The sequence below is a fragment of the Coenobita brevimanus genome, chromosome 60 (assembly GCF_032717465.1).
Source record: "Coenobita brevimanus isolate Jiangsu-jjx chromosome 60, ASM3271746v2, whole genome shotgun sequence".
NCBI lineage: Eukaryota > Metazoa > Arthropoda > Malacostraca > Decapoda > Coenobitidae > Coenobita > Coenobita brevimanus.
This window is the reverse complement of record NC_137013.1, coordinates 26,208,680-26,222,308: the sequence shown is the minus strand read 5'-3', so window position 1 is coordinate 26,222,308 and position 13,629 is coordinate 26,208,680. Positions and strand designations below refer to the sequence as shown.

The window sequence follows — 13,629 nt, the reverse complement described above, 5'->3', positions numbered from 1 at the left end:
CTGTATTGAACCATTTCTTTATTTTCTTTTCTGCTTCTTTGTGCTGTGGAATGTACTTCTGGACTCCTATTTCATAAGGTTCACAGAATTTTCTACATATAACATTTAAAGATTGTCCTCTAAACTGTTTTTCCCAATCTGTTTCTAAGAAGTATTTCTTTAGGTCATGATAGTTGCCCTTTTTGTAGTTAAGGCTCTTTATGTAACTTTCATTACTATTAACTATGTCATATGCAATCCTGAAGTTGTAATTTATTGCCAAATGGAGGGTGATACATTATATTATCAATATCATTTTCTTGCCTAGTAAATATAAGATTCAGTACTGATGGTATGTCAAGTCCTCTTCTTCTGGTGCATTCTTTTGCATGTTGTGTTAGGAAAAACTCCTGCACAAGGTCCAGGAGCTTTTGGTCCCAACAGCTTTCCTGGCTTTTTATATCTAGAGTATTCCAATTTATATTTGTATTGAAATCTCAAGTTAGTATAATTCTTTCAGATTTCTCCTTCATTCTATGTAGTAATGCTCTTAAACTTTGAATTGTTTTCTCTGCCAGGTCTTCACATCTGCCTTTTTCCCAAATGTTTGATCTGGATGGCATGTATAAATCTGCCTCAATTACTTTCCCTTCAGACGTACTAATCTCTACTGCAATCAGTTCTACCTGTGAGGGTACATCTAGTTCTATTTCCTTAACTTGCAGATTTTTCTTTGTTAATATTATAATTCCTCCCTTTTTTTTTTTTTTTTAAGTTCCTATCTCTTCTCCATATATTGTATTCCTCTAGGTTTAGTGTATCGTTTGATGTCCTTGGTGTTAATTTCGTTTCAGTTAGGCAAACAATATATGGTTCCTTTTCTTTGATATAATCATTCATCTCTAGTAATTTAGATACCATTCCATCTACATTAGAGTACATCAACTTAATCATCTTGTTTACATACTTGTCATGACTTGGTTCTACTACCTTCCTGTTTTTTTATTCCCTCCTCTTTATGTACCACTTTCCAACCTGCAAACCAATTACTTTGTAGAAAAAATGTGTTCTTCTCTTCCTCTGATCTTCCCTCTTTCTTTGTTCTTGCCACTTTCCTCTTCTATTTTAGTAATCCAAGTTCCTCTTGAGTTAGGCATCTTTTTATCCATACATTTTTGAAGTCCTCTTTTTCCATAAGTTTGTTTGCATTTTTCAGTATTTCCTCCACTGTGTTTACACTCTGGAAGGTTATTTTCAGGGGCCTTGATTTCTTTCTTTCATATTTCCCTAGCTTTTTGTGTTCCTCTGTGTCTTTACTACAGATTTCCTCTGACACTTCATTCAATATGTTCATTACATTTGCCATCTCCTTTTTGTCTCTCGAAATCTTGTTTTTTATTTCTTCCACCTCTGTACCAGTGTTTACTATAGATTTGTTGATGTCTGCTGAATCTTTGACCAATTTTGGATTGTCTTGGATTATTTTCTTCACTTCCTTTTTAATGCTCTTTTCTTCAACTCTTGTTTGTAAGTCTTTCTTTACGCATATGTGGTTTCCACATCATTTTAGTAGCTTTGCATCTCTTCTTTTACCTGGGTTATCTTCTCAATATCACTGCTATGATCTATCAGAGTACTTGCCTGCCTTATTGTCTCTGTATCATTTCTGAACTCTTCCATAATACTCTCATGGTTGACAACTGTGCTTGCCATTTCACTAATCTTCCTTCTAAGTGTACCCACCTCAACTGATAATTCATCTATTGTTGTGTCTTTCTTATTAATCTCCCTTCCTAAATTTTCATTCTCTACCTTCTGCATGTGCAACTGCTTTTAAATTTCATCTATTTCACTATGAAATGCCTTCTCTAATCTGTACAATCATTCTACCAGCTTATTATTATTATGCGTTTCCATTTCCACCAGTTCCTGGTCGAAATCATCATCCTGCTTTCTACTTTTGTCCCTTTTCTTAACTCCTTCCAAAGTTGATTTACTAAAGATGGTGGTCATCTTCTGGTACTAACAGAAAGCTTCTACTTACAGTTTTGCATTCCTTTACAGCGCAGACGTGTGTGTGTGTGACGAATAAAACGGAAATGGGGGAACATTATGCTATAATTTATTCAGCAGAAAAAAACTGTTTCCAGTTGGACACAGTTTAAATCCTTGCATATTAAAAATGGATTATATGTCTCATAAACAGTAACTAATCTGAAAGTGAAGTACGTGATACAGTACAAAAATTCGTATACATATTTCTTCCTGCTTAGTACGAAATTGTAGTCTATAATTGTACAACAAAAGAAATTTATAATTACCATATGAAACATTTTCAAGACTCTCCGAATTATTATCGAGAAATCAATGGTACATCGTAATCTTTAAAATGTTGATAAGATCTGACCCCTTTATTCTGAAGACGTATTTTGTATTCTATCCTTGCTATCATCAGACATTTTATTAAGCTTAAGAAGGATTTTCCGACCTGGAAGTGTTATAAAATTTTTCCTTTAATCTCTTCAGTACAATAAATCCCCTCAGCGAAAAAAAAAAAAAATCTAAGCAGCATGAACTGAATTACAAATAAGTCTGTGGGCTGAAGGGGTTAAAAGTTTCACGAACGTTCCTGTTGTATCATTGTCAGTGGAGTGGTGGTAATCCTTCCGTCACTGCTACACACCTGCCGGTACATTGCACTTGGCGCGGCCGTGTTTGATTCTACAAGATGGCTCTGGGGCACGAGACAAACATCAGTGTATGTAAAGTGACAGTAAGGGTTATATATTGAAGAATTTGATGAAACTTTATATATATATATATATATATATATATATATATATATATATATATATATATATATATATATACACACACAGCATACTAGTCTCGTCATAGACATCCTATGTAAGTATAAAGCTGATTTGCCTTTAAGCCTTAACAAATATTATCCTTACTTTCCCTCAAACACGGAGGAATTATATTTTAAAAAATATCTAGCCCTAATGTTCATGCTTGTTTACATATAACTAAAACATCTTTTAAAGTAGCTAAAACGTAACGCTGTCTCGATAAAACACAATCGTCAAAAATTCCGGGTTCTCCATATTCTTCTTTTCTTCTTCTTCTTCTTCTCCTCCTCCTCCTCCTCCTTCTTCGACCTTCTAGCTCTAAAATGACAAAACCAATTGTCTTGCTTTTTCCCACACATTGGGTAATTAGTCACTTCGTTGGAAGCACGGTATATGTTAGCCGAAAGATGGCAATGGTAATAGGTTGCTAAGTTAAATTTTTTCAATGTTTGATCCGATTTAGACAAAACTTGGTGGCATGGCAAAGGGTGAGAAATGGTTAAGGTGCTTCAGATCTGAGAACAGTCGATCAGATTTGAAGGTCACTGGACAGTGTCAAGTTTTTATTCCATTTGGATTAAATGTAGTGAAACGATCTGGTATAAGACATAGTTTAAACTTCAATTTCGACAACATTGGGATACAGGTCTACAGGGTATGGCCAGTTTAAGCACTTTTGGTTGAAATTAATCAAACTCAGTAGTAGCATTCGGGGTAATCCAAGGATGAGGTTTCTCAAGCTGTAAGCTATCGGTCAAAGGCTAAAATTACAGAGCTAGGTTAAAAGATAGGTCACACATCGATTGTAAGGCTTGGCTCTTGAACTGTCTCACTGTCTACTTATTTTTCAATGTCGTTTTATTTAGCTCAAGAAAAAGTTTCTCATGAAGAGCGGGTAACTCTGAACCTTCATTAATCCCTTTGCTGATGTCATGATCTTAAGTTGAATAACCTACAAAAACTTTCAGAGCGTCTTACGAATGTGCTTCAAAAACAGTAAAAAAGGAATGAAAAACACTTACCAAAACATATCAAGATACAGGAATGACAGTGTGCCAGAAACTGTCAGAACAAGGTTGGCTCAGGAAAACAACATAATTATAATCCCATCCTTTTTTTTCTTTTTATATATATATATACTTCAAGACGTGTCATTACGGTGTACCATTACTGCACTCCAAAACTGTCATGATAGTGGTATAATTATTAACCAACCATGCAATACAAAAATTATGAAAAAAAAATAAATAAAATAAAAAAGTGTAGGAATGCGATTACATGTTTTACTGCCTGGATATTGTTTAGATGGATGTAGGAGGACTGCCATCCCCATTATGATCGTTGTACAGTATATACCAAAGAGCCTCATTAAATACGCTCTCCCTCTGATCGTTTTCTGTCTGTTCACAAGCATTGATCTAGTTTTATCTTTCAGGCTCTTTCATCTCTTCAAATCTTTCCTCTTCCCGGCATACAGTTTTATCTTCCGTTTCCACACATCCTCATTAATTTTCATCTACTTGTTATGGAGTCTAAAAAATTTCCTTCGTTCCCTTCACAGTTCGTTTCACCCCCTCATACCACCATGCTACTGTTTTCGTCCCTTACCTCTTCTAACACCACCTCAGTGCTGCACACGTGTTTCTCACACCTTCCACCTCCGCCATCTGCTCCAGATCATATCTACCCAGGCTCGCCTCCATCTGTCTGCGCACCATAAACTTTTGGGGATATTGGTAAGGAACTGAGGGACTTGTGTATAACTGGGCAGCGCACATGTCCGCCTATATCTGTACCACTGCATGAAGGCACACGCTTCAGCACCAGTAAAAAAAAAAAAAAAAAAAAAAAAAAAAAAAAAAAATGTTATTCTAACCACCCTCATCCGTTGATTGTTTATATTGTTGCGACGTCCATTTTATGGAGATGGGGGATGAAGTGAATACAGCATATTGTGGCTGGCAGCCGAATTCTGTGTAACGTTTGAAGTTTTGTAGCAACTTTTCCTTAGCGATTTATTTTCCACAACACACCTTCCCATTCTCTTGTTTGCCATTAATATGGATATCCATCAATAACGTATAAAGCGATATTAAGGTTTAAGGTGTAATGTGAGGAAGATGTATTATGAATTCTACAAAACCACTCAGTATGCGACCCATATCCTTACCCTTAGGCTGCCTCCTCACTGCCTGTATTGTTGTCGTGGGAGACGTCGTACTGTCTCCGTGACAGCACACATTGTATATTAAACATTTACGAATATTATCTTGTATGCTACTTATACCTCCCTATTATTGACATATTTTTCATTACCAATATACGAGAGGATATTACCAGGTGTCACCAGAATTCCCAAGTAAAAAACTATACGTCAAGAAATGTGAAAGAAAGAAAAAAGTCCTTACAGTTACACTCCCCAGAGTAGGCGAATTCGAGGTCAGGGTTTTCGCACCGCTTAGCATCAGCCAGGGAGCAGTTGTTGGAGTAGGTGTTGCCGTCGCTGCCACACACGGGGGCGTACACCGTGAGGCAGATCCCAGGACAAAGCCCTTGGAGGTCAGGTGAAAAAAATGTGAATTACATTGAAAATATTGAATGGATTAGCTGAGAAATGATAGCTGAAGTGAAGAATTTGAATTATTTTATACTATTTTACAGCAATACAGAATCGTCTGTTAGAAATCAGAATGGTGTTTAGGTTGATACCATACTAAAGAATTTTAATTAAGCATTTTGTAAACTCCATTATATTGTCCAAATACCATACTGTGACAAAAGAACATGCCGTTTTCATCACACAAGTAACATCAAGAGGTCATAACTTGGAGTAATTCGTGCGAACACAGTGAATAATATATATATATATATATATATATATATATATATATATATATATATATATATATATATATATATATATATATAATTGTCCGCTTTTCATAAAAATAAATTTCGAAAAAGGAAGATTAACACCTATCAACACCCACCGCCAAATTCATCACCATCACCACCACCACCAAAGAGTCTTCGCAGCATCTTCTTCACTGATACTGGGCCTCCGACGTACTGTTTCGTCAACAGAGTGATTTGGGTAAAAGGGTGCTAGTACAGTGGCATGAACTTATTCTGCCAATGCCATCATGTCTTTAAGCATTAATGGATCTTATTTTAGTCATACGTGTCCTGAACTACTTCAAATACGGTACTCAGGACATTTCTTCAAAAAAAAAAATCAACTATTTGGGGCTAGGCAAGTACAGTGACTTGACATCACAGTAATACACTGTCTTACTGACGTAGTCATTGCTATGCTGTTCGTCCTGCTTTTTATCCCTTTTTAGATCTACCGAACCACCTACAACTCCGACATATAGAGTGGCAGAACACAGCATCAAAACTCTTATTTAGAAGACGATTTAATCGACAATGAATCTAGGCACATAGAAAGCTGATAAAAAAAAAAAAAAGTACAGTAACAGGTGTTACTTAACTGACTTTCTTATAAAAAAGGAAGAAAAAGTAAAGATGTCGCCATAATATTGCAGAATAAAGCCAAACAGCACCAAGTTCAGCGTTTAAAGTCTAAACTGTTTTTATGGAGAATTAGAACGAAAGACGATCTAAGCGCATTGCTGGAAAGCTTATGAGGAAGTAACAGCTGTTACTAAAGTGAGATTCCTCGAAATTCGAAATCATTGTTAAAAAAAAAAAAAAAAAAATCATTACCAAACCCGTGCTGCTTCAAAGACTTGATAAAGCAACAGCGAATCAACACACATTGCTGGAAAGCGTGTGAAAAGCAACACGTGCTGCTTGTATGACGTGTGTGTGTGTGTGTGTGTGTGTGTGTGTGTGTACATATCTATACCTATCTATCAATCTACTTACAGTATATATATATATATATATATATATATATATATATATATATATATATATATATATATATATATATATATATATATATATATACAGCATACTAGTCTAGTCTCGTCATAGACACCCTATGTAAGGATAACACCGATTTGCCTTGAAGCCTTAACAAATATTATCCTTACTTTCCCTCAGACACGGAGGAATTACATTTTAAAAAATATCTAGCCCTAATGTTCATGCTTGTTTACATATACCTAAAACATCTTTAAAAGTAGCTAAAACGTAACGCTGTCTCGATAAAACACAATCGTCAAAAATTCCGGGTTCTTCATATTTTTTCTCTTCTTCTTCTTCTTCTTCTTCTTCTTCTTCTCCTCCTCCTCCTCCTCCTCCTCCTCCTTCTTCGACCTTCAAGCTCTAAAATGACAAACCAATTGTCTTGGTTTTTCCCACAAATTGGGTAATTATTCACTTTGCTGGATGCACGGTAGATGTTAACCGAAAAATGGCAATGGTAATAGGTTGCTAAGTTAAATTTTTTCAGGTTTGATCTATTTAGACAAAACTTGGTGGTATGGCAAAGAATGAGAAATGGTTAAGGTGCTTCAGATCTGAGAACAGTCGATCAGATTTGAAGGTCACTGGACAGTATCAAGATTTTGGCAAGTTTTTATTCCATTTGGATTAAATGTGGTGAAACGATCTGGGATAAGACATAGCTTAAACTTCAATTTCGAAAACATTAGGACACAGGTCTACATCACAGGGTATGGCCAGCTTAAGCACTTTTGGTTGAAATTAATCAAACTCAGTGGTGGCATGCTGGGTCGTCCAAGGATGTGGTTTCTCAAATTTCAGAGCTATCGGTCAAAGGTTAATACAGAGCTAGGTTAAAAGATAGGTCACACATCGATTGCAAGGCTTGACTGTTGCGCTTCTCGCTGTGTCTTATTTCTCAAGGTCAGTTTATTTAGCTCGACATAAGAGATTCAAAGCAAGAGCGGGTAACTCAGAACCTTCAATAATCCCTTTGCTGATGTCATGATCTTAAGTACAATAAAGTACAAAAAACTTTCAGAGCTTCTTACGTATGTGCTTCAAAAAACAGTAAAGCAAGAACGAAAAACACTAAAACATATTAAGATAAATGTCAGAAACTGCCCTAACAAGCTAGGCTCAGGAAAACAATTATAATTCCATTATTGTTCTTTTTTTTTTTTTTTTACTTCAAGACGTGTCATTACGGTGTACCATTACTGTACCCCCAAACTTTCATGATAATGGTATAATTATTAACCAACCATGCAATACAAAATTTACGCAAAAGAAAAAAAAAAAGGGTCGGGATGCGATTACATGTTGTTTTACTGCCTCGATATTGCTTAGATGTTTTAAGGAGCACTGTCATCCCCATTATGATCGTTGTACAGCATATACCAAAGAGCCCCGTTAAATACGCCCTCCCTCTGATCGTTTTCTGTCTGTTCACAAGCATTCTTCTAGATTTATCTTTCAGGCTTTTTTCATCTCTTCAAATCTTTCCTCTTCCCGGCATACAGTTTTATCTTCCGTTTCCACACATCCTCATTAATTTTCATCTTGTTATGGAGTCTAAAAAATTTCCTCCGTTCCCTTCACAGTTCGTTTTACCCCCTCATTCCACCAAGATACTGCTTTCATCCCTTACCTCTTCTAACCCCACACACCACCTCAGTGCTGCACCCGTGTTTCTCACACCTTCCACCTTCGCCATCTGCTCCAGATCATATCTACCCAGTCTCGCCTCCATCTGTCTCCTATAATCCATCCTCTTTTCCTTCCTCTTTTCCACCTCCTGCAGCCTTATCACTGCCCTCTCCGCCTTTTAAAGTCACATAAACAGGAAAGGAAACCAGTCCCTGTGTTAGGACTCCGTATTATAATTACAAATCATAATAGATAGATAGATAAATAGACAGATAGACAGCTCTCTGCGAGCCTGGGAATGGGAAATGATCTTGCAAGTTACACTGAGGAAAAGCTGACGACAGATTACGAAGTAGCCAGTCAGGAGATGATGCAGCTAGTTTGTCAGCGATACACCAGGAGAACAAAGCCTAGTTGACCATACACACACATACTCACACACTGGCTTCTAGAACTTTCCACCCACAGTGAACACACGTGACACGACTCTTGTTTTACCAGAATTTAGGAAAGAGAGCTCAGAAGGAGACAGGCCATAGAATCGGCAGGGTGTAGGGAGGAAGGCTTAGCAACTTGGGAGAGAGAGAGAGAGAGAGAGAGAGAGCAAGACATTTGGTCTACAAAGCAGAAAACATAGCTCTCGAGAGTGTAGATAAAATAAATGAAATGGATGGAAACATATAAATTAAGTTACAAGGTCTTTTTATGACATTTGGTAGCAGCGAACGTATACGAGCCTCGTCTACGAATCAACAGTGAATTCCTACAAAATATCAAGATTGAAAACAAAAAAATACCTCTCACAACCAACAACTTACAACCAGCTCCTGACAGTTCTCTCTAACCCCCCCTCCGTCTCCCCGATCATCACGCTGATGTAGAGGTGAAGAGGTCACAGGACGCCTTGCAAGTAGTTTAACAAAGTACTGATACAAACAATCTTGAAATTTCTACGACGAACCAATGAACTACAACCATCTACAATCAACTACAAGTAACAACTCTACGAGTCGTCTGTATAATCTTCTATTCGCACCTACAAGTAGCGGCAGTCTTCATCCCACAACGAGTAAATCACAAGAGAAAAGGACCAAGAAAACATCGACAAAGAAAAACAAAACAAACAAACGAAGAATGAGACACGACTCATAACTCACAGCTACCAGACCTCACCCTACTCTCTCTGCTACATCCACCCAACCTCCACCGCTGACGCAGGAGTGAAGAGGTCAAGACGACGAAGCAAATACCAAGTCCATATTCACAACTCATCTTACTCACTCGTCTTCACTCAAGTTACTCATCGCTACTCATTCACTCACCACAGCTACCAGTGTGGGAAGTCGACGTCATCATGTGTGCTTGCTGAAAAGACGCCACGTCAGTCAACTCACCACCTGCACCATCACTAACACCATTCCCACCACGGTAAAAATTAGTGAGTTACATAGTTACTTCATTTATACAATACACAGCGATAGACAATAAGCTTCTGCACAAACATATAAAACGTGCTGTATAGTTACAGCTTAAATACACATACTTACTTCAGTTATCTGCATAACTCAAACACTAAATAATCACCAACAATAAATATTCTACACTGTATATATTCATTCATTTATTATAACATTTATTTACTACCAACGAGTGTTACCATTTATACCTACATAAAATACGTGTTTCATACATACAGCTACACATTATTATATCTACAAAGTGATAAAGAATATATACCATCACAGTTACTCAGTGAGCGATTAAAAGAACTGTATTAAACATTTATTAATTAAAGCTACCTAGTGGAAAGAGATATTTTAAATTATAAGGAAAACCAGAAAAAAAAAAAAAAAAAACAATGGCCAACACAAATGCCGTTAGCAAGAGTGAACATCTTCAACACAATCGTGAAGACAAAGATTTCCACACAGTGCTGACACATATATTGGCCACGATAGGTACAAGTGAACAACAAGTCAGTGTATATAGTTAATACTGTATATAGTGTATATATTTTTTGTATAAAATAACAAAATATGGGACTATATAATATCATTTTCAGTAATCTCTGTGCAATATAAACTAAACATTAAAAAAGTATCCCAAGGAAATTAGCCAGTAATTATGCAACCATGAACAACACAGAAAAAGCGTAGATAAACGAAGAAAAACAAACTATAGAAAATCAATACATAAAAAAAAGAAAAAGAAAGAAAGAAAAAGAAATAGAGTAAGATCACATAACAAACAAATGAAAATAAGTGTAAGTGTTACTACAAATGCCAAAATACCACAAACTACAAAAAAAAAAAAAAAAGAAGCAAATTGTTGTCTCCACAAGCAAGTGGCATGGCACATCATCACTATCATCGACCGCAGCATGACCGGATTTAATGTCAGGACTACAATTATTACAATTATGTAACGACAAACGATATGTAACAATTATGTAACGACAAACGATTGCATTATGTTACACTTTGCCAGTTATGTAACAGTTGCATTAACAAGATGTAACTTTTATGTAACTTTAACTACAATTATAAGGCCAAGACACTTATGTAACAGTTGCATTAACAAAATGTAACTACAATTATAAGGCCAACACAATTATGCATTACCAGAATATTATGTAACAATTCATAAAATATTACAATTATGTACTACCACAATATTACTACAATATTATGTTAAGTCATACCATTATACCACAGTTCTGTATTACCAGAATCATCTTACAAGTTAGGTGAAATATTAGACATTACTAAAGGGATAACTCAATATGTAATGTATAACCTAGCAGTATTACCATTGCATTTATTCAAATATGTATACAACTTGTTTAAAATGTAATATTACTAGATCAAGGCAATTTACTATGAATGTTATATGTATACAATATTATAATCAATATTATGTACTACTAGATTAGCATATGTCAATGATAATTGCTGTCGGAGGACCTCCAGCTGCGTGTACCGAGCATATGTTAGGACTCCGTATTATAATTACAAATCATAATAGATAGATAGATAAACAGACAGATAGACAGCTCTATGCGAGCCTGGGAATGGGAAATGATCTTGCAAGTTACACTGAGGAAAAGCTGATGACAGATTACGAAGTAGCCAGTCAGGAGATGATGCAGCTAGTTTGTCAGCGATACACCAGGAGAACAAAGCCTAGTTGACCATACACACACAAACACACATACTCACACACAAGCTTCTAGAACTTTCCAACCACAGTGAACACACGTGACACGACTCCTGTTTTACCAGAATTTAGGAAAGAGAGCTCAGAAGGAGACAGGCCATAGAACAGGCAGGTAGTAGGGAGAAGGGCTTAGCAACATAGAAGGAGAGAGGCCATAGAAGCGGCAGGGAGTGGGAAGAAAGGCTTAGCAACTTGGAAGAGAGAGAGAGAGAGAGAGAGAGAGAGAGAGAGAGAGAAAGAGATAGGGAGATAGCTAGCGGGACTCTACTTTATACTTCGCTCTGTGTGAGAGACTTGTTAATATTTCCAAGACAAATAAAAATAGTCCCATACTATTCTTTACCTCTCCTGTCATTGAATGAGAAATGGGAAAGAAGATTATCTACTTACAAAGCTACTCAAGTATAACAACTGCTCGTCCACAAGTCTAATATATATAACTTCTCTACAAGTAACTACAAAGTCTTTTTATGACACCTGCACTGATCCCATGAAACTACGGAGATGCTACATTGTTACTGGCTTAGCCGTGTTCACCTGAAACAAGTACCCAGTGATCTACAGGTTGGTTACCTTTATAAAGCAGCCCACCATTAACTTTTGGGGATATTGGTAAGGAACTGAGGGACTTGTGTATAACTGGGCTGCGCACATGTCCGCCTATATCTATACCACTGCATGAAGGCACACGCTCCAGCACCAGTTAAAAGGAAAAAAAAAAAAACTGCTTGATATTCTAACCACCCTCATCCACTGATTGTTTATATTGTTGCGACGTCCGTTATATGGAGATGGGGGATGAAGTGAATACAGCATATTGTGTCGGGCAGCCGAATTCTGTGTAACGTTCGATGTTTTGTAGCAACTTTTCCTTAGCGATTTATTTTCCACAACGCACCCCTACCATTCTCTTGTTTACTATTTAGATAGATATACATCAATAACGTATAAAGCGATATTAAGGTTTAAGGTGTAATGTGAGGATGACGTGTTATGAATTCTACAAAACCACTCAGACTACGACCCTTCTCCTTACCCTTAGGCTGCCTCCTCACTGCCTGTATTGCTGTCGTGGGAGACTTCGTGCTGCCTTTCCGTGACAGCACACATTGTATATTAAGCGTTTATATTATCTTGTGTGCTACTTATACCTCCCTATTATTGACATATTTTTCATTAGTAACATAGAAGAGGATATTACCAGGTGTCACCGAATTCCCAAGACAAAAATAATACGTTAAGAAATGTGAAAGAAAAACAAAAAATCCTTACAGTTACACTCCCCAGGGTAGGCGAATTCGATGGATGGGTCTTGGCACTGAGCATTAGCCAGGGTGCAGTTGTTGGGGTAGGTCACGCCGTCGCTGCCACACACGGGGGCGTACTCCAGGGTGCATATCTGAGGACACTCCTCTTGGAGGTCAGGTGAAGAAAATGTGAATTACATTGAAAATATTGCCTGGATTAGCTGAGAAATGATAGCTGAAGTGAAAAATTTCTTTGAATTTGTACTATTTTACAGATATACAGAATCGTCTGTTAGAAATCAGAATGGTATTTAGATTGATACCATACTAAAGAATTTTAATTAAGCATTTTGTAAATTCCATTATATTGTCCCAATACCATCCTGTGACAAAACAACACGCCGTTTTCATCAAACAAGAAACATCAAGAGGTTATAACTTGGACTAATTAGTGCGAAGACACTGTACATATACTCTCTCTCTCTCTCTCTCTCTCTCTCTCTCTCTCTCTCTCTCTCTCTCTCTCTCTTTATATATATATATATATATATATATATATATATATATATATATATATATATCGAAAAAGGTCGATTAACACCTATCAACACCCACCGCCAAATTCATCACCATCACCACCACCACCAAAGAGTCTTCGCAGCATCTTCTTCACTGATACTGGGCCTCCGACGTACTGTTTCGTCAACAGAGTGATTTGGGTAAAAGGGTGCTAGTACAGTGGCATGAACTTATTCTGCCAATGCCATCAT

General features: G+C 36.8%; 1 protein-coding gene across 2 annotated transcripts in view; it reads right to left on the bottom strand.

The window, feature by feature from the left end:
- The window catches only part of LOC145403013 (uncharacterized), a 763,478-nt gene that overhangs the window by 588,192 nt on the left and 161,657 nt on the right, over nt 1–13,629 (bottom strand). For both annotated transcript variants that reach the window (XR_013897919.1, XM_080274842.1), the window contains exons 7-8: nt 12,885–13,025; nt 5,240–5,383 (exon numbers count right to left, since the gene is read on the bottom strand). Coding sequence is in view for 1 of the 2 variants with exons in the window: in XM_080274842.1 (XP_080130968.1) it covers nt 5,240–5,383; nt 12,885–13,025 (285 nt within the window). In the remaining variant the exon portion in view is untranslated. The remainder of the gene's footprint in view (nt 1–5,239; nt 5,384–12,884; nt 13,026–13,629) is intronic.